Source organism: Chelonoidis abingdonii, chromosome 1 (assembly GCF_003597395.2).
Source record: "Chelonoidis abingdonii isolate Lonesome George chromosome 1, CheloAbing_2.0, whole genome shotgun sequence".
NCBI classification, from domain to species: domain Eukaryota; kingdom Metazoa; phylum Chordata; order Testudines; family Testudinidae; genus Chelonoidis; species Chelonoidis abingdonii.
In genome coordinates this window covers 358,724,533-358,747,202 of record NC_133769.1, presented here as the reverse complement: position 1 = coordinate 358,747,202, position 22,670 = coordinate 358,724,533, and the positions used below count along the sequence as shown (strand labels likewise).

Genomic DNA, 22,670 nt, shown 5'->3' with positions numbered 1-22,670 from the left:
AATCTGTCTCCGCCAGAGGACGCTAGTGGGGGCAGTGCCATTCACTCAGCGCAGCTGGGCCAGCTACAGCAGCTGCCCTTCCCTCTCCTTGGCTGCGAGAGCCTGCACACCAGAGAGCCAGCCAGTACTTTGATGGGTCTAGCAGCTGGTTAGACTCTGTAGGCAGGGGGCCAAACTGGCCTCTGTGCTGTCCTCTGTCAGGCATTGGGAAGCCAGCAAAAAGGTGGCTACAGTAGTCCACATTTTGAGATTATGAGGAGGGACCAGTGTTTGTGCAGGGTGCACAGGTTGAAAAAGGTCAGATTTTAGAAACAGCAGAGAGGAAAACACAGCTGGATGTGGGGGCACGGGAGAGGGAAGAATCAAAGAGGACTCAAGTTAATGGTCTGAGTGGCTGATCTGGAAGATAGTGATATTTCAACAGTGAGGGGAAATAAAGGAAGGAGTTCCATATTTTTTGATCGTGTTAAATTTAAGATGAAGGGAAGACAGTGAGGGGGGATGTCAGAGAGAGATCAAGAGGGCAAAGCTGAAGTACAGGGCTGAAACTGAATGGATTAGAACATAAGAGTGGCCATACTGGCTCAGACCAAAGGTCCATCTAGCCCAGTATCCTGTCTACCGACAGTGGCCAATGCCAGGTGCCCCAGAGGGTGTGAATCTAACAGGTAATGATCAAGTGATCTCTCTCCTGCCATCCATCTCTGCCCTCTGACAAACAGAGGCTAGGGACACCATTCCTTACCCATCCTGGCTAATAGCCATTAATGGACTTAACCTCCATGAATTTATCGAGTTCTCTTTTAAACCCTGTTATAGTCCTAGCCTTCACAACCTCCTCAGGCAAGGATTCACAGTTTTACCACTTTGAAGGAAACTTTCTTTTATCTTTTTTAAAGCTGCTGCCATTAATTTCACTTTGTGCCCTAGTTCTTATATTATGGGAACGTAAATTAACTTTTCCTTATTCACTTTCTCACATCATCATGATTTATATACCTCTATCATATTTCTTATCTCTTCTTTCACTGAAGGTCCTAGCCTCTTTAATCTCTCCTCATATGGGACCCATTCCAAACCCCTAATCATTTTAGTTGCCCTTTTTTGAGATGAGGAGACCATATCTCTACGCAGTATTCGAGATGTGGGTGTATCATGGATTTATATAAGGGCAATAAGATCTCTGTCTTATTTTCTATCCCTTTTTGAATGATTCCTAGCATCTTGTTTGCTTTTTTGACTGCTGCCACACACTGCGTGGACGTCTTCAGAGAACTATCCACGATGACTCCAAGATCTCTTTACTGATTAGTTGTAGCTAAACTAGCTAAATTAGAAAGTTAACTTTGTGCATCAAGGCCAAGGACTGGGGCGGCTGAGGGGGAGGTTGATACACTGTTAGAACGGAGGGCCTGACATTAAAAGTAACCTCAGATTCTAGCAGGAACTCAGGTCTGTTCCCTGGTAGTGCATCAGTAAGCTCAGGTCTAGCAGGAACTCATGTCTGTCTGTCTGTCCGTGGTGGTGCACCAGTAAACTGTGTGAACAAAACTGTGACAGACAGTGTGCTTAAAAGGCTCTTAAACCCAGACTCCAGAGCCTGCCACACTTGACTCTCCCAAGCAGAACATGTGTCTCCAGCATGGTCACATTGCTGCCTTGTGTTTATTGAATACATTGGTGATGCTCATGCACCAAGCAGAGGAGAAACGTGTATGGCAAGCGTTGGCAACCTTTCAGAAGTGGTGAGCCGAGTCTTCATTTATTCACTCTAATTTAAGGTTTCGCGTGCCAATAATACATTTTAATGTTTTTAGAAGGTCTTGTTCTACAAGTCTATAATATATAACTAAACTATTGTATGTAAAGTAAATAAGGTTTTTAAAATATTTAAGAAGCTTCATTTAAAATTAAATTAAAATGCAGGAGAGCCCACCAGATCAGTGGCCAAGACCCGGGCAGTGTGAGTGCCACTGAAAATCAGCTCACGTTCCGCCTTTGGCACACGTGCCATAGGTTGCCTACCTCTGGTATATGGTTTAAAACTAACTTTTGGTCTGGATAAGCAGCCAATAGTGAAACAGTCTCTCTCTAACGGTGCCCTGGGGGCTCATCTGAAAATGGTGGGAGAAAACCCTTTCTAGCAGAACTGCTGCACCTGCTATCAGCACTTGTGTGGCACCATTGCCTCTGCACCTAGACGGAGCAGTGGTGGAAGCAGCACATGGCTGTATCTCAGAATAACCTGCTTACCTTAAATGCATATTACTGAGGCCATTCAAAAGCAGCTGGAATGTCTGGCTCATGTTAGGATCACCTCAGTGACGCCCCACATGTAGCTATTTGTTGCAGAAAAGGGTAGCAAGTAGCAGCATAACCAAAAGACTGGGAGATTCTAGATTTGCTAACATCTGCTCCTTCACTTAGAGCAGAGGGTCAGATTCAGGTCTGGGGTAAGCAGGTGTGAACTTCATTGAAGCCAGTATTTTGCATACAAGAGTCAAAAAGAAACTTCTCTACTGTACCTTGCTGGGCCTTTTGGTATCGGGCTCTTTAGGTTCTTATATTGTGCCTCTCCCATCACCATAGAAGGGGAACACATGTCAGTCTATCTGGACCATGGGAAATCTCTGAATCTTTTAAAAAATCTTGGTCCCTGCTGGAAAATTAATAATCTCCATGATCAGGGACACTACACCACTGCTCATACAGATAGTATGTTCCCTCAAACACTGATTCACAATCAGTTCTCCGCTGTAGTTGATAAAAAGCAACATCGTCTCGGAGTTTGTTTATAGTCACTGCACTGAAACGCAGGACGTCTTTTAATCCTGAATGGCGGAAAGAATATGAGTTCATTGCTGAAAGCAGGAACGGAGAGCATCGCACATCTTGCAGCCTGTGTAGGAGTGATGTAGCTGTCAGCAATCGTGGAAAAGGAGATTTGAATCAACACATTTCTGTTTGTACTTTTCAGAAGAACTCGTGCAGTGCAGCTACTTCAGCTGATATGCAGAACTTCTTCAAAGCAAGTGTGTCGCCTCATGCCGATAATGTGACTGCTGCTGAACTTTGCAAAGTGGTCCATGCTCTTATGCATCACCATTCTTAATGAAGCATCAACAGTAGCGTAAAAGTTAATAAAACTATTTACCATGACTTGTCTGTGGCTAAAGATTTGGCTTGCTGAGAAAGCAAGGCAAAAAGCATTGAGCAAGAACATTTTAGCTCCATATTCAGTTCAGGAGCATTTAGAAAATATTAAGAGTAATGTCTATATTTCTATTTGACCACTGATTCTTTAAATAAGAGAGCAGCAAAGTGTTTTTCTTTAGTCTTAAGGTATTTCAGTTCTGAAAAAGGGATTCGACCCTTTCTCCTGGATTTAACAGTGATAGGAAACTGCACAAGCCTTTACCACAGAAACATTTGGAAAACTCAAGGCTTTTGACCTCAGTTTGCAGAAGCTGTCAGCCTATGCAGCAGATAATGCAAGTGTAAATTACGGGAGACATAACAATGTTTACCCGAAACTAAGGCTGTCAATTAATCGCAGTTAACTCAAGCGATTAACTCAAAACAAATTAACTTGATTTAAAAAAATTGTCATTAATTGCAGTTTTAATTGCACTGTTAAACAATAATAGAATACCAATTTAACTTGATTATAAATATTTTTGGACGTCTTTCTACATTTTCGAATATATTGATTTCAGTTACAAAACAGAATACAAGATGTAGAGTGCTCACTTGATCCTATTATTTTGTATTACAAATATTTACACTGTAAAAAAGATATAAACTAAAGAAATAGTATATGTCAGTTCACCTCAGACAAGTACTGTAGTGCAATCTCTTTATCATGAAAGTGCAACTTACAAATGTAGAATTTTAATTTTTTTTACATAACTGCACGCAAAAACAATGTAAAACTTTAGAGCCTACAATCCCACTCACTCCTACTTCTTGTGCAGCCAGTCTCTCAGACAAACAAGTTTTTGTTTACATTTACAGGAGAGAATGCTGCCTGCTTCTTATTTACAATGTCACCTGAAAGTGAGAGCAGGCGTTCTTATGGCACTGTTGTAGTCAGCGTTCCAAGGTATTTACGTGCCAGATAAGCTGAACATTCATATGCCCTTTCATGCTTTACCTTCTAGATTGCAAGTCTTGTTTTTTTCTACAGTGCAAATATTTGTAATAAAAATACTAATATAAATAGTATAAAGTATAAAATATTTGTAATAAAACATAATATATTTGTAATAAAAATAATATATAGTGTGTATATATATAATATACATATGTATATAATGTAAGTATGTAGATAGAATATACAAATAATATACACCTCTACCCTGAAATAACACTGTCCTCGGGAACCAAAAAATCTTACCACGTTATAGGTGAAACCGTGTTATATCGAACTTGCTTTGATCTGCCAGAGTGCTCAGCCCCGCCCCTCCAGAGCACTGCTTCACCGGGTTATATCCAAATTCGTGTTATACTGGGTCGCGTTATATTGGTGTAGAGGTGTATTTGTAATAAAAAATAATATGCATGTATATATAATATACGTATGTATATAATATAATATATGTATGTATATATAATATACAAATAATATAAATAGGATAAAGTATAAACTATTTATAATAAAAATAATATCAAGTGAGCACTCTACATTTTATATTCTGTGTTGTAACTGAAATCAATGTATTTGAAAGGGTAGAAAAACATCCCAAACCATTTATAATCCATTTAAATTGGTATTCTATTATTGTTTAACAGTGGGATTAAAACTGCCATTAATTGTGATTTAATTTTTTAAATCATTTGACAACCCTTCCAGAAACTGAAAATGCCAACAGGGACACTTTAGCAGCCAGTTGCTTAGCACAGATTCTTCACAGCACAACAGAGTATGCTGCAGAAAAACGTTGTCCATGTCGAACATTAAATTCTAAAGGTTTATTCCCACTTCAGCGTTTCTGCTACTGGAACAGAACAATGAAAGGCGATTTGTGACCGTGAGGTGGAAGAGTGCAATCTATTGAGACATGTCACCAGGTGGCAGTCTCTTTTGCTAGTAGTCAATAGATGACTGAAGTGCTAAAACCCACTACCTAGTGATTTCTAGTGTTTAGGAGGGGAGGAGTGTCCCAAAGTAATCTGGAAATGCTTTGGTAACAAGGGGGCTACCAGTGAGGTGGCTGAACTATATTTTCTCTTTGTGAGCCATGCTGTGAAGCTGTTCATGGACTGTATTGAGACTGTAGAAGCCCAGTGCTTTAGTGTTCTTTCAGAGTGGTGCATGAGCTCACGAAGGGACTGAATATGACACTGGAAGGAAAGATTAAGGAGAAGTTCTTTGGATACATGTGAATTCTGGGCTCCAGGGACTTACTCAAGATATTCCTGGAAGGGGTAAAAAGGGTTTCACGACCTTTATGAAAGATCAAAGAAGTATCTGCACGACTGATTTGATTTCACTTTGCCATCACAGCAAAGTGTCCAAGTTAGCTCTTGAAAAACCCATCAGCTTTGAACAATTTTTCTGAAGCTGTTTGCGCTTGTAGTGTGAAAGAATGAAGAATTTGGCATGATAGAAAGCCTAATCTCTTCTCTTCCATGAAAGGATTGCCTGCCTCATGAAGAGAGGTATCCGAAAAATTTTACCAAAGCACAGGGCAACTTCAAGAACTTGAAGAAAATCAGCTGTTACATCTCTTCAGTACCTGATAGCAACGCTCTCAAAGAGAGGGTTTTCTTTCTGATGATCACAGCTTGGTAGGGTGACCAGACAGCAAGTGTGAAGAACAGGAAGTGGAGGGTAATAGGAACCTATATAAGAAAAAGACCAAAAATCGGGACTGTCCCTATAAAATCGGGACATCTGGTCATCTTACAAGTTGGAGAAATGAAAGGAGGCAGAGGTCATGAAAGCAGAGCACCATACATGTGTCAGTTCAACAGAGGAGTGCAAGAATATATACGCTGAACAAGAACAAAGAACTTCTGAAGTCTTGGGATGGGCACCGATAAAGGGCTATGGTATTCTGTGAATTAGGCACACTACGCAATCTGCTTCTCACCAGCAAGCCTAACTGTCTTTACATTGTCACATTGTTCCCTACACACAAACGAACACCGTCTTTTATGGAGAAAGTTCTGAGTTACGTTGTAATTTTTCATGCCGTTTTGTGTAATCAGACACAGAGTTGAATGCAGGGTTTGCAGGCTGTTGCATTGTCGTGCTTGCCAAAAAAAATCAGAATTAGTCTTTTACAATAATAAACAGGAATGTGGCAATGTTTTGGTACAGGTTTCATTTGCTAACATTTCCACACGTGGGGTCACGCCAGCAAGAGTGGGGATGCCCTATATTCTGAGGATGCATCGGCGGCCACCCTACTCCCAGAGTTTGCAGTGTACCGGCATTCTAGAGGTTATAAAGAAATCTTTTTATTGTCCTGCTAATGTTACACTCCAGGGACAGTTTTAAAACTGGAGTTTTTGTTAAACTTAGTATCACCCCCCACGAAACAAACTCAGTTTGCACAAGCCCCGCTCAGTCCTTTCAGAGCACACACCACTCTTCTGCAACCAGAACTGTCCCATTTGGCCCCTGCAGCAGAGCTTCAATCTTTAAAGAGACAAGGCACAGGTACCACTATCCCTGATATTCGCTGATGAGTGCTACGCTGCCTCCCAACAGGTTTCACTGACTGACTGTCTGCAAGGGCCTGACCCAACTCTCATTGATGTGAATGGAATGGAAAGTGATACCCAATGGGAGTTGGATCTGGCCTTAAATGCTTCTCTTCCTCTCGTTTTGTTGCTGCCAGCGACCTGCTATCTCACCTGAAGGCTTCCTCTCAGCCTCCTGGCCTCCTTGGTTTAGCCCTGGAGCTCAGCAGGACTGTTCCGAATACCTGAAGTACCTGCTGGATCGGTAAGTGGCAGCCTTTGTACACATTTGTGGACAGGAGGCAGGTCTCTTTGTTCTGCGTTTGTACAAGGCAAGGCCTCCTAAACACAACATGATCAATTATAACAGAGATACAAACAACTGTTTGTCCAGGTCATTGTGCTTATCCTCTGACAATGTGGGATTGTTCCCTGGAGAGAAAGTTGGAAGGTTTTCATGAATGATTTTGGACAACTACTATCAGTGATCATTTCCAAGGCTTTCTAAACATTGTATTGACTCATGAGTGAGTAATGTACTGGTGCTGGGGGTCTGATTGAGTGAGGTTACCCTAGAATGGCTGGGCTACCAAGGGGATAAGGACGCTAGAAATGTCAGCTAGGGCCCAAGGGGATGCTTTAGTTCACAGGATGGAGCACTGTGTGTTTGGAGCTGAAGGACAAGGGTTCTGGTTGCAGCTTCAATTATAAAGCCCTACTTTAGGCTCTCCTGTATATAAACTTTGGCTTGGAAAAATCAGTTTGGCCTGAAAACTGCCACATTCACCCTGAAGACAAAAGGGATTTTCTCGGCCAAGTGTGTGGGAAAATCTGACTTTTTCAATGAAAAACATTTGAAAAAACACAACCCTTGTCTGAAATTTTGACTTTTGTCTGAAATTTCTCTCTCTTTCTCTGTAGCTCAAAAGCCATAGATCCCCTTCAAATCCCTCCCAGCTGCAGGTGGGCAAGGAGCTCTGGCAGAAACGGGGTGTGTGGCACACAAAAAGTGTATACACTCCAAATCCCATCCCCTCACCGCCATTCAGGCAGAAGAACCACAGCAGGCAGGATCCTCTATGCCCACATGGGATGGAGCTGCCAACCTTTACAGTGTGGGGAACCACTGGCTGTGCTGAGCCATAACGAGACGAAACTCCATAGAGTGATAGTCTTTGGCCGAAAGTGTTGAGAAGTTGAAAGTACATCAACCTCCTAGGGGGTTGGGTGTGAAAAAAATAAGTAGGGAGGGGCTGTTTATGGATGAGGGACAGCACATTGGAGGTTACTGGTCTGTTGTGTTATTTCTAATGCAGGTTTTTTTCCTCTGCCAAAGGCTACATGAAGAAGAGAAAACTGGGAAAAGAATTTACCAAAAGCTTAAAGAGTCCAACTTGATGCCTCAGGCTGAGGAGCGCCACTACTTAAACAAGACATTAATTGAGAAAATGTTCGGGGGTAAGATGATGACAAAAATCCGCTGTCTGAAGTGTCTAAATGTCTCCTCCCGAGAAGAAGCCTTCACAGACCTGTCCTTGGCTTTCCCACCGTCCAACAGACACGTGCGTCGGCAGAGCCGCACAGCAGTTTTACCAGTGGAAGAAATCGGCCCACAGATTATTGAGCCACCCATAAAACCACAGAGTCAGGTAACGGAATCTCCAAGGAGGCAAAGGAAGCACCCTGTGTCTGGAGAACCTCCCATCCAGCTCTTGCCAATAGAAACAGTTGGGTTTCAGGAAGCAGAGGGACAAGAGACTCCTTTCATCTTGAGATCCGACAGAGATCATGTCAGCTGGGAGGCAGCAAAAGATCCACTGTTGTCTTTTGGAGAGCAGACTGGTGGCTCCGAGGACTCCAGATCTGTCCCGGATTTGATCAACTATTTCTTATCACCAGAAGTGCTGACATCCGAGAATAAATATCACTGTGAGAAGTGCGCTTCCCTGCAAGATGCGGAGAAAGTGGCCGAGCTGACGGAGGGGCCACACTACCTTGTCCTCACCCTGCTGAGGTTCTCCTTTGACCTGAGGACCATGAAGAGGAAGAAGATCCTGGATAACGTCTCAATTCCATTGGTGCTGAAGCTGCCAGTCCTGGTTGCCTCGGAGGACTCCGGTGAAGTATGCCAGAACAGGAATGACAGGGCTACATCATGCAATGGATTTGTGTCCATGGTGTATGATCTCTGTAGCGTGGTGGTCCATTCCGGAGTCTCCTCAGAGAGTGGTCATTACTATTGTTATGCCAGAGAGTGTACCAGTACTGGTGCCAGCAGCCAGCCAAGGGACGGGGCACAGAAGAGCACATCAGACAAGCAGTTGGACTTTGAAATCCAGTGGTACCTCTTCAACGACACCAGGGTGTCCTTTTCCTCCTTCGAATCGGTCAGCAACGTGACCTCTTTCTTCCCCAAAGACACGGCCTACGTGCTGTTCTACAGGCAGCGGCCATGCAAGCAGAGCTGGGCTGTGCGCAAGGTTGTTTCAGATGCCGTCCGACTGCACGGGGAACTTTCTCCCAATAAAGACTTGATGGAAGCCATTTCCAAAGATAACATCCTGTATTTGCAGGTAACTCCATTTACCGTCAGCACCATGTTTTAGGGGAATGATTCCGCTTCCATCGAAATCAGTGTCAGGTTTTCTCTTGGCTTCAGTGGGAGCAGGCCTGTAGGTTACACACGTGGCTTCCAAAAGCTGAATCTCATCTCCCTTTTAAATCCAAATGTAAAGAGTTTCATTATTATTTGTTTAAGAGTAGCTGCAACTGAGGTCAGGGCCCCATTGTGCCAGGCAATGCACAAACACAGAGTGAGACACTCCCTGCCCTGAAGAGCTTACAGTCTACATAGACAGGTCAAAGGGTGGGAGGGGGAAAATAGGCCCAGAGGAGGAAGCGACTTGCCCAAGGTCACACAGCAGGTTGGTGGCAGAGATAGGATTAGAACCCAGATCTCCAAAATCCTAACCTAGGGTCCTAGCTTATGTATCGCTTTCAACTGCTCTTGGTACAGTAAGCACCTGTGACTGCTGTGAAGGATGCTATATACATGTATGCTGACAGGCATTTTCATTCACTACTATCAAATCTGAGTGCGTTGCCAACAGCGGCGAAATAATCCCCTTAACACACCAGTCACGTAAGGATTAGTCTCATTTAAAGAGAGGGAAACTGAGGCACAGAGAGGCGAAGTGACTTGCCCAAGGTCACACACAAGAAGTCCATGGCAGAGAACACCCATTTCCTGCCTCCTAGTCTTATTCCTTAAGTACATTCCACCTAATGCTGTTGTGTGTGTTGTGGTTTTTATACCAGACAGAACATAGGCATAAGGACTCATTGGCTTAGTGTGGCTTCAGCCCTATGGCTATTTGGGGAGAATCATCCCAACCAGCTACATGTATATTTCTCCCTCTCGTGCCCTCCTTGCTGTGAGCATGGTCTGTGCATTTGTAGCCAGACTTCAGCTGGTTTCTGGGACTAACACTGCACTGCCTAGAATGCTGCTAAGCTGGCCTGAATTGTACTGATGGTTTTGGCATGGCTTCATTTAGGTGTTTGCGTGACTTTAGTCCTCAGACGAGGTTCTGCACTGCCAGTCCTTGAGCCAGAAGGCCTCCCTTGTACACGCAATGGCTACAGCAGGAGTAGCGGCAGCATAAAGCTTCCTCCCATCCTGCCATAATAATAATGCCTCCGGGCCGATCCCTCCAGACCAAGGCTAAGGATGGGAGGGCAGCTCAGTCTCCAGGCTCACTTGGGTGGAATGGTCCTATGAAAGGTTGAGTGCTAGGCAGGGATACATGCTGGACCTCTCCGCACTACAGTGGGGTCAGTCACCCTCCTTCCAAGGGCCTCTCTGCTGTGACTGCCTGTACAAAGGTGGTGTGATGGTGTTTGGGGGTAGGGTGACCAGGTGAGATGAAGAAAATATTGGGACACATGGGGGGAGCGGTCCGTCGGTGGAGGAAAAAAAAAGACGAGTGCTGCTGGTGGAGTGAAATATCGTGACAAATCACGTCCTGACCAAAGATTGGTCAGGATGCGGGACGACCACCCAAATATCAGGATGGTCCCGATTTTATCAGGCCATCTGGTCACCCTATTTAGGGGTGGAGGGGTAAGCCCTAGTCTATAGATCAATTCAATGATACTTTACTGCCAGGGCAAGCCAGACAGGGGTTGCCAGAGGGCAAAAGAAGGGGGTCCGCCTGTCAGAGGTGGGTATGACCCACATAGGACAGGGTGAGGTTTGATCCCCTATGTCCACTTGTCATTCATGCCCACTCCTGTGTAATGGCCGGTCTGTACAGAGCATGACCCTTCCCCCAGGATCAGCAACAGCTTTTCATCACTGCTTTGTAGTGTAACGTAAAGAGAGAAATTTAGCCCTATCGAGGGAACTGCGGTAACTTTACTGAGAATATGTAACAGGAGAATGAGCTTATGCTGTTAGCGCCAGTTCCTCAGCTGGTGTCAGATCAGTTAGTTTGATTGAAATCAGCTGCTCCAACTTACAGCAGCTGCGGGTCTGACCCTCATGTTCTCCAAGAAGTCTGGAAAGCAGGAAGAAGACGTGTGAACTCAGAATAGAAACAGGACAATCTTCCTTAACAGTTTGAGTTTAAACTTTCAAAAGCAGCAGGGGTATCCCATCAGAAGTAACAGGACCTACTCCAAAGAGAAGAACCCAATGTGAAGGGAATTCGTCCCTTTACTCAGTTAGACAGTTGGCATCAGCTAGCAATTGTCCCTCTTGTTACTTGTTCTCTGTCTGCTATTGTGGTATGAAATAATCACTGCTTTTCATTTACGCTCTTCTGTCTGGGTTCTTGCCCCTCTCACTGCTGTCTGTGTGTCACGCACCGAGATAGCTGAGCTGTGATCTCTAGAACAGTCAGCAGTAAGGACATACCTTTCTTATGTATCTCGGAGGTACAGACTCACCCACAGAAGGTCTTGGTTGGGGCATGTCCCCAAGGACTTCACACTTTTTACAAGCTTCTAAAGCAGAGTCAGGCTTCTAGGGCCCACGCCTGCCAGGCACTGAGCCTCCTCAGCTCCTGCTGACTTTAAACAAGTGTTTGAGGATCTTGGCGCCGTGCATGATCAGGGAGGGTGTTTGTTTCCCTTCAGCCTACTGTGAATTCAGTAACAGGCATTGATGGTGGCTGGGACCACCTTGCCACCTCAGTCAGAGCTTCTACTAGAAATACCAGCTGTCGCTTCTCCCTGTCACGTGGAACCTAGGAGTTTCACGTCCACGTTTCATGCCTTGTCCACTAGACCACACATTCTTTGGTTTAGGCCAGCAGCTCAGTCTCAGGAGCCAGCCTCTCTCCCTCGAGAGAATCTGGGAGCAGCTTTCTCACATGCATTCACATGATGTGCCTGAATCACTAGACTTCAGATAAACAGGCCTGGCTTGTTTTTGTTTTTTTTCCTTTTCTTCCAGGAGCAAGAGAAGGAAGCAAGGAACAGAGCTGCCTACATTTCAACCTTGCCCAAATCCCCTCTATGGTGGAGAGATTTTGACAGGGACAAGGATGACGAAGGTTCCTCTGGGGGCTGTGGTCCAGCTGCTGGAGGTGGAGGCTCAGGCTCGTTTCATGGACTAGTCTTCTAAAGGCACCATTGAACACTGACTGTAACCAACAAGCAGGAAGCCCCACTTCCAACTTCATTTCTAACCGAGCCGCGGTGCCCACAGAGGCCAGAGTATCCTCTCACCTCCTTTGAAGTCAGTGTTACCATGGGGTGGAGTTTGGCCCTGAATGCTGTCTAAGTAGAAGGACTCGCTGCTGATTCAGGGAACACATTGCTGGCTGGAGTTAAATCACTAGCACATGGAGATTCCCATTGCTTTCTATGCACTTGGTCTGAATGCCTTAAAATAATCTTACTAGCTGCTGAGCTCTGCGGTGACGAGCTACTGACTGATGACTAAGAGAAGTGCCACTTTCTTAACTGTAGCATCATCTTGCCTGCTGAGTACACTGTCGATCAAGACTGGGGCAGGGAGAGGTGCACGGAAGCAGGACTTTTTTGGAAGTGACCAAGTGCAGCGCCAGAGACCCAAAACTTCCACACAGAAATGGGATTTACGGCCAACATCTTCCAGAAGAGCCTAGTGATTTTCAGACGCCTCAGGTTTTGGGTGGCCAACTTGCCATACCCCTTAAAGGAGCCTGAGTTTCAGAAGGTGCTGAGTACCTGCCCTCAGAAAATCAGGCCCCCTTTAAGGCATCCCACATGGGGCACCCAAAACCTGAGACACCTTAAAATTACTAGTCACTTCTGTAAATCTTGCCTTGTTGAGATCACTGGGTGCAGCAGCCACAGCTCCATCTTAATCCTAGAAGCCAGGCTCTTTGATTCAAGATGGAGCATGGGATGCCAGTATAATACACTGGCATAGTATCTGTGATCACAATTCTCGCCAGTGGCTGGTCCCCAACAACTCATATAGTCCTGCAGGGCTGACTCCTCTGGTGTGAGTGGGATGGTGTTGTGCTGTTTATGCCAGAGGGGCCGGTTCAATTCTTGCTTCTGACTGTGGTGTGTGTGTAAATATTGTGCATCCATAGAACAAAAAAACCGTCAAATCCTGATTTAAATTCAAATGACAAAAACAGGAAGTCTATTAGAGAGGCTAAATGCAGCAGATCAATTGTGGAATGAGAGTTATTTGTTCAGTTCTAATTGGTACTATCCAGCCCTTTTGAGGTTTGCCCAGCACTAGTACAATTTCCTCTCACTTCTAATCATTCTAGCCCCGTCAGGTTTTTTCTGAAGGATCAGCAGATGCAGAGTCCCGCTTCAGGGCTCTTATTCAGGCAAAACTCCCATTAAAATAAGGATGTTGCACCTTTCTGTAGTGAAGTGTGCGGATCTTTGTCCCACCATGAGGGAATTGCACTACACGAGAAGAGGGCCTCTCTGGCAAAGTCTCTCCTCTCTTTCACCTTGTGTAGCAGTGGCAGGACTGCTCCATGCTCTGCAGTTGCAAGGGAGCTCTGGGAACTGCAGGATGCCTCTGAAATCCCTCCCCATATTCTGTATATATATGCTAATTCCCAGGAAGAGAAAGGTGTAGTAAGATCAGTTCCTCTTCACTTCCAGCTGGGAGCAACTGTAGCAAGATTTATCTGGCTCCTCTGTACGCAGACTGGAAGAGCAAGAACCCAGAATTCCTCCTTAGTCTTTCCTCAGTGGCCTAGCGGCAACTTCTTTGTTCACCTTGAAGAGAGGAAGAGTGGAGATGGTAACTCTCACTGAAGGCAGCATTCAGTGAATATTTGACCTCAGTGAAAGGAACTTATAGTTGAGTAAAACTAGGGTCACAATTTTCATTGTGGGCTTGATTTTCAGAACTGCTGAGTATGCACAACTCCAGCTGAAATCAATGGGAGCTGCAGGTGCTCAGTACTTCTAAAAAATAATCAGGTTTTAAGGTGGGCACCTAAACAAACCGAGACACAAAAAACCAGTTGCCACTTTTGAAAATATTTCAAAAGCAGTGAAATGGCTGATAAATGGAGGAAAATCTCAAGCTTCTTAGAAACCATTCAGGATTTTTACACCATTTAACTATATCAGAGTTCATGGTATTGGGAAGTAATAGCAGGAAATAGTGTGACTCGTGAAACTCTTAGATTTGGGGTGAAGTTTTCAAAAATGTCACCTGCAATCACTGGGAGTTAGCTGACTTGCTCAGGCAGGTTTGAATTTCCCAGTAGGGACTAGATACACAAAGGGACTCAAACTCAGCATTGCAACACCTAACCTTTAGATACCTTTAAAGGGGGTACCACTCTCCACAGGTCCACCTCCTCGGAGGTCGGTCTGGAAATTAGCGCTTTCCCCATACGGCTCCTCCTGCTGTTGGTTACTCACGCTGTGGCTCATCTCTCTCTTCATATCTCAAGGTGCTCTCTCTCTTCGTGACTCAGCCAGGTCACTATATGGTTCCTCCCCATCCTAGGTAACATGTCCCACTGGACAAGCTGCCTGGATGCTGTCTCAGATGGTCTCTGTTCCACATCTCCAGGTCCTGTGCCACTTTGCCAGTTATCCCTCTATGCTTCATCCCAGCCCAGGGGCCCTATGACCAACAGCCAAGGTCTGCACTGTACTGTTCCTTGCTGATGTTTCCCTGGGCTTCTTCCTACCCAGCCTTTCTTAGGCTGGTTCCCCTCCAGGTGCAGCATCTCAGGATAACTGGCCCTTCCTGGCCCATGTTAACCCATTCAAGCCTTGAGTGGGATACACACCCCATCACAGAACCCTGCCATCTAGTGGAATCTGTGACCCTTTCTTAGGAGCCCAGACGCCCTGTACAATGCACAGGGAGAGTTAGGCATCTAGGACTGGAAGCCACAAGGCCAGCCACCAGCCCTCTTGTGGAGTTTGGCTGCTAATGTGGGAGGCCTGAGTTCCAAAACCCTTCTCCAATGCATGTTTAGTTATACACAGTGGAACAGCTTCAACAGAAGAGACTGAGGGAGATTTTCCCCAGACTACCCTACCACCTCTGGGCTCCAGCGCTGTTTTGTATAGGGCCCAGTCAGGTGGCTTCTGAGTGTGTCCGTCTGATCACATCCCAAAGGCGAGCTAGGCAGGGGCATGCCTAGTTTGATAACCCTGTTGGAGCTTAGATGTGAGCTTTGTGCCCGGGCATGTAGATTGCTGCATGCCCAGAGGTGGATTTTTTAGGCATTTGAGTGCCTTCCAGCAGAACTGTAAGCACCTAGAGAGATTGTAGGGGCCTAGAGAGTTAGGCAGCAGCTGAGCGGGGCTTGTGAGGATCTCTGTTTTGGATTTAGATTCTTAAATGGCAGTTCTGCACCTAAATCCCTTTGTGGAGCTAACTCTAGGACCTGCCTGCACCTTTATATGCCTAAATACCTTTGTAAATCTAGCTGTAGGTGACTTAGGAGCCCATGTCTCATTTAAGCTGTTGACTTTCAATGAGGCTTCGTTACACAACACACAGTCAGCCCGTAGCACTCATTGCTAGGGGATGTTGTGAAGGCCAAAACTATAACTGAGCTCAAAAAAGATTTCAAACCCTATGTTTTGGGTTCAAATCCCATGCTCTGGGCGTCCCTAGCCTCTGATTGCCAGAATCTGGAAGTGGGTGACGGGATGGATCACTCAGTAACTATCCTGTTCTGTTCATTCCCTTTGAAGCACCTGGCACTGGACACAGTCAGAAGACAGGATACTAGGCTAGAGGAACCTCTGGTCTGACCTAGTATGGCCGCTGTTATGAGGCTCCTAAATGACTGTATCATTTTGTGTTTTTAGTGCTGCAACTGGGCCACTGGAGCGCTTCAGTGTAGATCCTACCTACGCTGACAGGAGGGGTTCTCCTCTTGGCATAGATAATCCACCTTCCAAGAGGTGGTAGCTAGGGCGATGGAATAATTCTTCCATTGACCTATTGCTGTCTATACCGTGGTTAAATTAGTTTAACTATGACACTCAGGGGTATGTTTTTTCAAACCTCTGAGTGATGTAGCTAGGTTGACCTAACTTTGTAGTGAAGACTTCTTCCGTCAATTTAGCAACCATTTCTCAGGGAGGTGGATTATCTACGCCAATGGGAGACACCCTCCCCCCTCCTGTTGGCATAGGTATTCTACACAGGGGCTACACAAGGCCCCTGATTCTCCTCACACCTATGTCAGGCCAGAGTCTTGGGAATAATCATCAGGGCCCTGATTAGGCCAGTGCAATAAGTGGCTGTGTGAGATGGGTATTGTGGGCTGGGAGTGTGATTTCTGCCCACTGAAACAGGGCCTACTTATGGCAATTGGGGGTTTATGGAGGTGTCATTTTGTTGGGGGAGAGACAGGAAGTGGGAGTCTCTGAGGGCTTGCACTATACTAGCATTTGATAGCTCAGTGCAGAACAAGCTGATTACACTGCCCTAAGAGTTAATCTGAATCTGCTTTTAATTCCCTGCCAGTAACACTTCATCAGCCTGCCCTGGCCTGCTGGTATGCTGTGCTATAATAGCATTGGAGCCATGGATGAGGGCTGTACTCCCAAAACAGCTCTGGGGACTCATTTGATCAATTAGCAACATGGCAGGTGGGTGGGTGGGCAGGAACAGAGATGGCACATGATTCAAGGCAGTTTTCTGTCTTAGGAGGACAGATGTGGCTCATCCTTTGAAACTCAAGGGCACAAAGGAAAGACCATTATTAAACTCAGGCTGTACTGTAAAATACTGAGCAGCTATAGTCAAGTTTTTTTCTTTCTATGTATTTCTATATCAACATAGATAAAAAAACAAAAAATGACAAAGAATGCAGGACTATGACCACTATCTCCACAATTCTGCTACAGCCTCACTCGATCATTTCTGTGGGATTATTGCTGCTATTTGACTGTGTCATCTATTTCTTTCAAATCATGTAGACAGCTACGTCTAGTGAATGATTTTAAGGAATTAACAATTTTCTCTGCTCGTCACGGTTATTTATAGCAAGCAATAGGGCTCCGGGGAAGAGATTTAACTAAACAGCTCTAAATGATACACACGTTGAAAAAAGGATCTCTGTTCCCCTGCTTTTATGTGTATCATAACAGAAATAAAGGCCTTGCAAAAATAAGAATTGTATTCATACTAAGTTATTAGCTGTGCCATGTTAAATCCAGTAGAAAAATTCTGCTCTGAAGGTCACTAGCTCTGAAACCTGTCATTTTAGTGGAAAGAACGAGGAATACTTGTGGTACCTTAGAGTCTAACAAATTTATTTGGGCATAAGTTTTCTTGGCTATAACCCACTTCATCGGACGCATGCAGAGGAAAATACAGTATCTTATGCCCAAATACATTTGTTAGTCTCTAAGGTGCCACAAAGACTCCTCGTTCTTTTTGCCGATACAGACTAACACGGCTGCCACTCTGAAACCTGCCATTTTAGTGGAGTTACTCCAGCTTTACATCATTACAAATGAGATCAGGCTATGGTCCAAGCTCTGTAATTATATAGTTTAAAAGTAACACAATTAAAAAGTACGGTGATACCCCCCCCATCACGAGTATATTGTGTAACACGTGTGTCCATGGGGGATTCCAAATGTGTGACTTCTACGAAACTTTGCCTTTATTATTTGTCTTACAGTGGCACTAGAGGTGTCAGCTGAGAGCCAGGCTTCCATTGTGCTGGGTGCAAGACATACGCTTTGTAAGAGACAGTCTCTGCACTGAAAAGCTTGCAATTTAAATAGACAAGAGGGAGAACAGGGTGGAAGAAATGAAGTATTATCACCCCCACCCCCCATTAACAGATGGGAAACAGAGACAGAGTTTAAGGGCCTGTTTACACTTAAAACTGCTATTGTGGCAAGGCTGCGCCTCTGTAGTGCTTCAGTGTAGACAGTACCTGTGCTGACGGGAGGGATTCTCCCATTGTATATGTAACCCACACGCCTCCTGGGTGCGGCGTTCTGTCCCATCTAGTGGTGCTGAGACCACTTAGAGAGGGAGATTGCATCTGCTCTACAGCCTTAGCTAACAGCCAATTGGTTTTTAGCTGATGGGGGTCTGTTGGTGTTACATAGGGATACGCCACCGACCCGAAAGGCAGTAGCTAGGTTGATGGCCTACACAAGGAGTTAGGTTAGTTTAAGTATGTCTCCAAGGGGTGCAGATTTTTCACACACACCCTCCCTCTCCCCCCCCCCCACCAATGTAGTTAAACCAACCTAATTTTTTTAGTGTCGCCCAAGCCAAAGCAACTTGTCCAGGGCCAAACAGGGAATCTGTGGCACACCTAGCAATTAAACATAGATTTCTGCAGTCCTGCTACAGAGCCTTAACTATAAGGTCATCCTACATCTCTAAGGGTGGGTGAGAAGTAACTTCTAAAATGTCCCTTACTATAGTAAAGGAGGTTTCAAGCTTGGAAAAAGAATGCCCTTGCACATTCTATTTATTGCTAACTTGCTGGGTTCAATCCAGTTGTCCATGACCACATTGTTCTCAGTCTCAAGAGATGGGCTAGTGACTCTCTGGGATGGCAACTGACCTACCCTCTTATCCCAGAGGCGGTTCCTGAAGGTAAAAGCTGATGCACAATGGGAGAGCATGAGGAACTTTGCACTGGCTCTAGCTATGTGGTCAGCTTTCTGCAGCTCATCTCCAGGACATAGTTCACCAGTACTAAGTTCACTTTAGCAAGGGAAAGAGGCCTGGTCTTGATTCTGCCCTCTGATACACAGAGGCATAGCCCCACCTACCTTATGCACCCCTACAGTCCTACATCTTTATTTAAGAACATAAGAACGGCCACACTGTCTCAGACCAAAGGTCCATCTAACCCAGTATCCTGTCTTCCGACAGTGACCAATGCCCCAGAGGGAATGAACAGAACAGCTAATCATCTAGTGATCCATCTCCTGTCACCCAGGCCCAGCTTCTAGCAAACAGAGGGTAGGGACACCATCCCTGCCCATCCAGGCTACTAGCCATTGATGGACCTATCCTCCATGAACTTACCTAGTTCTTTTTTTAACCCTATTATAGTCTTGGCCTTCACAACATCCTCTGGCAAAGAGTTCCACAGGTTGACTGCTGTATGTGAAAAAATACTTCCTTTTGCTTGTTCTAAACCTGCTGCCTATTAATTTCATTTGATGGCCCCTAGTTCTTGTGTTATGAGGAGTAAATAACTTTGATGCTGATTACTTTGTCTACACCAGTCAAGATTTTATAGACCTTGGTCATATCCCCCCTTAGTCATTTCTTTTCCAAGCTGAAAAGTCCCAGTCTTATTAATCTCTCCTCATAGAGTAGCTGTTCAATACCTCTAATCATTTTTGTTGCCCTTTTCTGAACCCTTTCCATTTCCAATATATCTTTTTTGAGATGAGGTGACCACATCTGCACCCAGTATTCAAGATGTGGGTGTACTATGGATTTATATTGAGGTGAGATGATTGTTTCTCTCTTATTATCTATCCTTCTGTTAACGATTCCCAACATTCAGTTTGCTTTTTTTGACTGTTGTTGCACATTGAGTGGATGTCTTCAGAGAACTTTGCACAATGACTCCAAGATCTCTTTCTTGAATGGTAACAGCTAATTTTTTTTTTGCAGTAGTAATAATTGGAGATATACCAATCTCCTAGAACTGGAAAGGACATTAAGTCCAGTCCTCTGCCTTTATTAGGCAGGCCAATTTTTGCCCCAGATCCCTAAATGGCCCCCCTCAAGGATTGAACTCACAACCCTGGGTTTAACAGGCTAGTGCACAAACCACTGAGCTATTCCTCCCCCCTCTCATGTTATATGTGTAGTTGAGATTATGTTTTCCAATATGCATTACTTTGCAGTTATCAACATTAAATTTCATCTGCCATTTTGTTGCTCAGTCACTCACTTTTGAGAGATCCTTCACAGTATGCCTGGAACTTTAACTATCTTGAGTAGTTTTGTATCCTCTGCAAATTTTGCCACCTCACTGTTTCCCCCTTTTTCCAGATCATTCATGAAAATGTTAAATAGGACTGGGCCCAGTACAGACTCCTGGGGGACACACTATTTACCTTCCTCCAGCTGAAACAGGTATCTCACGGATGTATGCATCGTGTCTTTAAATATTCGCAAGGCATCTGCTAAGTTCTTGCATTTTATTTGTTTTGTGTCTGACTAAAGAAGAAATGATTCATATTTGATTTAATCATTCTACATGCGATTGTAAACCTAAAGGAATTTTAGTATTCCTTATATCTAGATGTAGTAGCAAGAGAGAGGGTTGTCAACTTTATACTCGCACAAATCCGAACACCCTTGCTCCACCCCCCTGCCCTGCCCTGCCCTGCCCTGCCCCGCCCCTTCTCCAAGGTCCCGCCCCTGCTCACTCCATTTCCCCCCAATCCCTTGCTTTCTCCACCCTCACTCACTCATTTTCACCAGGCTGACTCAGGGGGTTGGGGTATGGGGGTGTGTGAGGGCTCCTGCTGGGGGTGCAGGCTCTGGGTTAGGGCTGGGGATGAGTGGTTTAGGGTGCAGGAGGGGATGAGGGCTCTGGGCTGGGGATGAGAGATTTGGGTTGTAGTAGGGAGCTTCAGGCTGAGACTGAGGGATTCGGAGGGTGGGAGGGGAATCAGGGCTGGGGCAGGGGGCTGGGGCACAGGAGGGGTGAGGGCTCTGGCTGGGGGTGTGGGCTCTGGGGTGTGGCTGAGGATGAGGGGTTTGGGTTGCAGGAGGCGGGTCTGGGCTGGGGTGGAGGGTTGGGGTATGTGTGGGAGGGGGTTAGTGTTGGGGTGTGTGTGGGAGGCTCCAGGAAGGAGTTTGGGTGAAGGAGGGGACTCCAGGCTGGGGTGGAGGGTTGGGATATGGGGATTTAGGGTGTGGGGTCCTGGTGGTGTTTACCACAGCTCCCAAGAAGTGGCCTCCAGGGCCCTGCAGCTCCTAGGTGCATGGGTGGCCAGGGATGCTCTGCGTGCTGCCCTCGTGCCTGCAGGTGCCACCCCTGCAGCTCCTATTGGTCGCAGTTTCCAGCCAATGGAAGCTGCAGAGCCAGCACTCAGGGTGCGGGCAGCGCACAGAGCCTCCCTGGCTGCCCATTCTCCTAGGGGCCGCGGGAAGCTGGCGGCCACTTCCAGGAGCCATGCGGAGCCAAGGCAGGCAGGGAGCCTGCCTTAGCCCCCGATCCCCCACTGTGCTGCGAACCAGACTTTTAACAGCTCAGTTGGTGGTGCTGACCGAAGTCGCCCGTGTCCCTTTTCAACCAGGCGTTCCATTTGAAACCTGGACACTTGGCAACCCGAGTTCCAGCTTCCTCGTGCGCTCTTTCTGGCCTTGTCTTCACTACTAAAAAAGTTGTTTTTTTTACCTCATGCTAACTAATATGCCTGAGCTATTCTGAAGTAAAAATACAGAGAAGACCAGGCACTTTAGCTTTACTGTGAGGTAACTAGGTGATGTCAATCACAAATAGGGGGCTAGGGCTGCCTTCTCTTCACTGTGTTTTTACCCCTGTGTTAGCTACCCGCCACATAAAAAACACACATTTTTAGTTGTGAAGACAAGGCTTGTGATGGGACAGGTTTCTTACATAGCCTCTCTCTCTCTCTCTCTCTCTCTGCACTGTCCCATTCTACTTACAGGATCATTCCCACAAAAAAATAAAAGGCCTGATTTTCAGAAGTGTCACGTACCCCAACTCCAACTGAAGTCAGTGGGACCTGTAGGCCTTGACTCTGTACTGCCCGGCACCTTGTGTTTCTATTTACCCTTGTACCAAGTCAATGTAAAATGTTAACCAATCCAAATGGCATTTGGCAGTCATGGGAACATGCCCAAAAGACTAAACTCAATTGTAATATGAAGATCTGCACTAATCTGCGGTGAGGCGCATTTTATCAATAGTGCCAACCCCAGCTGTTCAAAAATCATGACTTAGGCTTGGCAAAAATCATGAGATTGGCTTTAAAATCGTGAGATTATGTAAAAATAATAGATTTGGTGTTCTTTTTATTGGCCGCCTGCTTTTTTAGCCTTTAGAATGCACTGAGGTCGCATTTTGAAGTTTTATCCACAGCCACTAGGGCTAGAAATTTACTTTTTCTTTAAGAATGAAAGCTGAAACTATAACATAGCCACATGACTCCAGGTGCTCGGGCTTTAAGGAAAACATTAATTATCATGAGACTCATGACAATATCATGAGAGTTGGCAACACTATTTCATTTTGGTATGAAAAACAGTCAGTGGTTTGGCAAATACCTCCGTGCCTGCCTCCCCATTTCCCCTCTTATTCTATTCCTAAGAACAGGGATTTGCCCTGGTGTGTTGGGCCAAAATATCCCTCCCCACAGTTCAGACATGGGCTGAGCTCAGTTTAAGCGGAGTGAGACAGAAGGGAAAAGCACAAACAAACTGAGAAGGAAAAAAATCTCCACAGGAGGAAATAAGTGTGAAAAACTGATTGTGGAAGAGAGAGGCCTGGTCTACA

At 45.4% G+C, this 22,670-nt stretch overlaps 1 protein-coding gene across 1 annotated transcript in view; it reads left to right on the top strand.

Annotated features, from left to right (window-relative positions):
* USP35 (ubiquitin specific peptidase 35) overlaps positions 1-17,315 on the top strand; it is a 55,973-nt gene extending 38,658 nt beyond the window's left edge. The window contains exons 9-11 of the mRNA XM_032776994.2: positions 6,849-6,955; positions 8,027-9,263; positions 12,149-17,315. Coding sequence (XP_032632885.1) covers positions 6,849-6,955; positions 8,027-9,263; positions 12,149-12,319 — 1,515 coding nt within the window. The 3' untranslated portion in view covers positions 12,320-17,315. The remainder of the gene's footprint in view (positions 1-6,848; positions 6,956-8,026; positions 9,264-12,148) is intronic.
* The last annotated feature ends 5,355 nt before the right edge of the window (positions 17,316-22,670 follow it).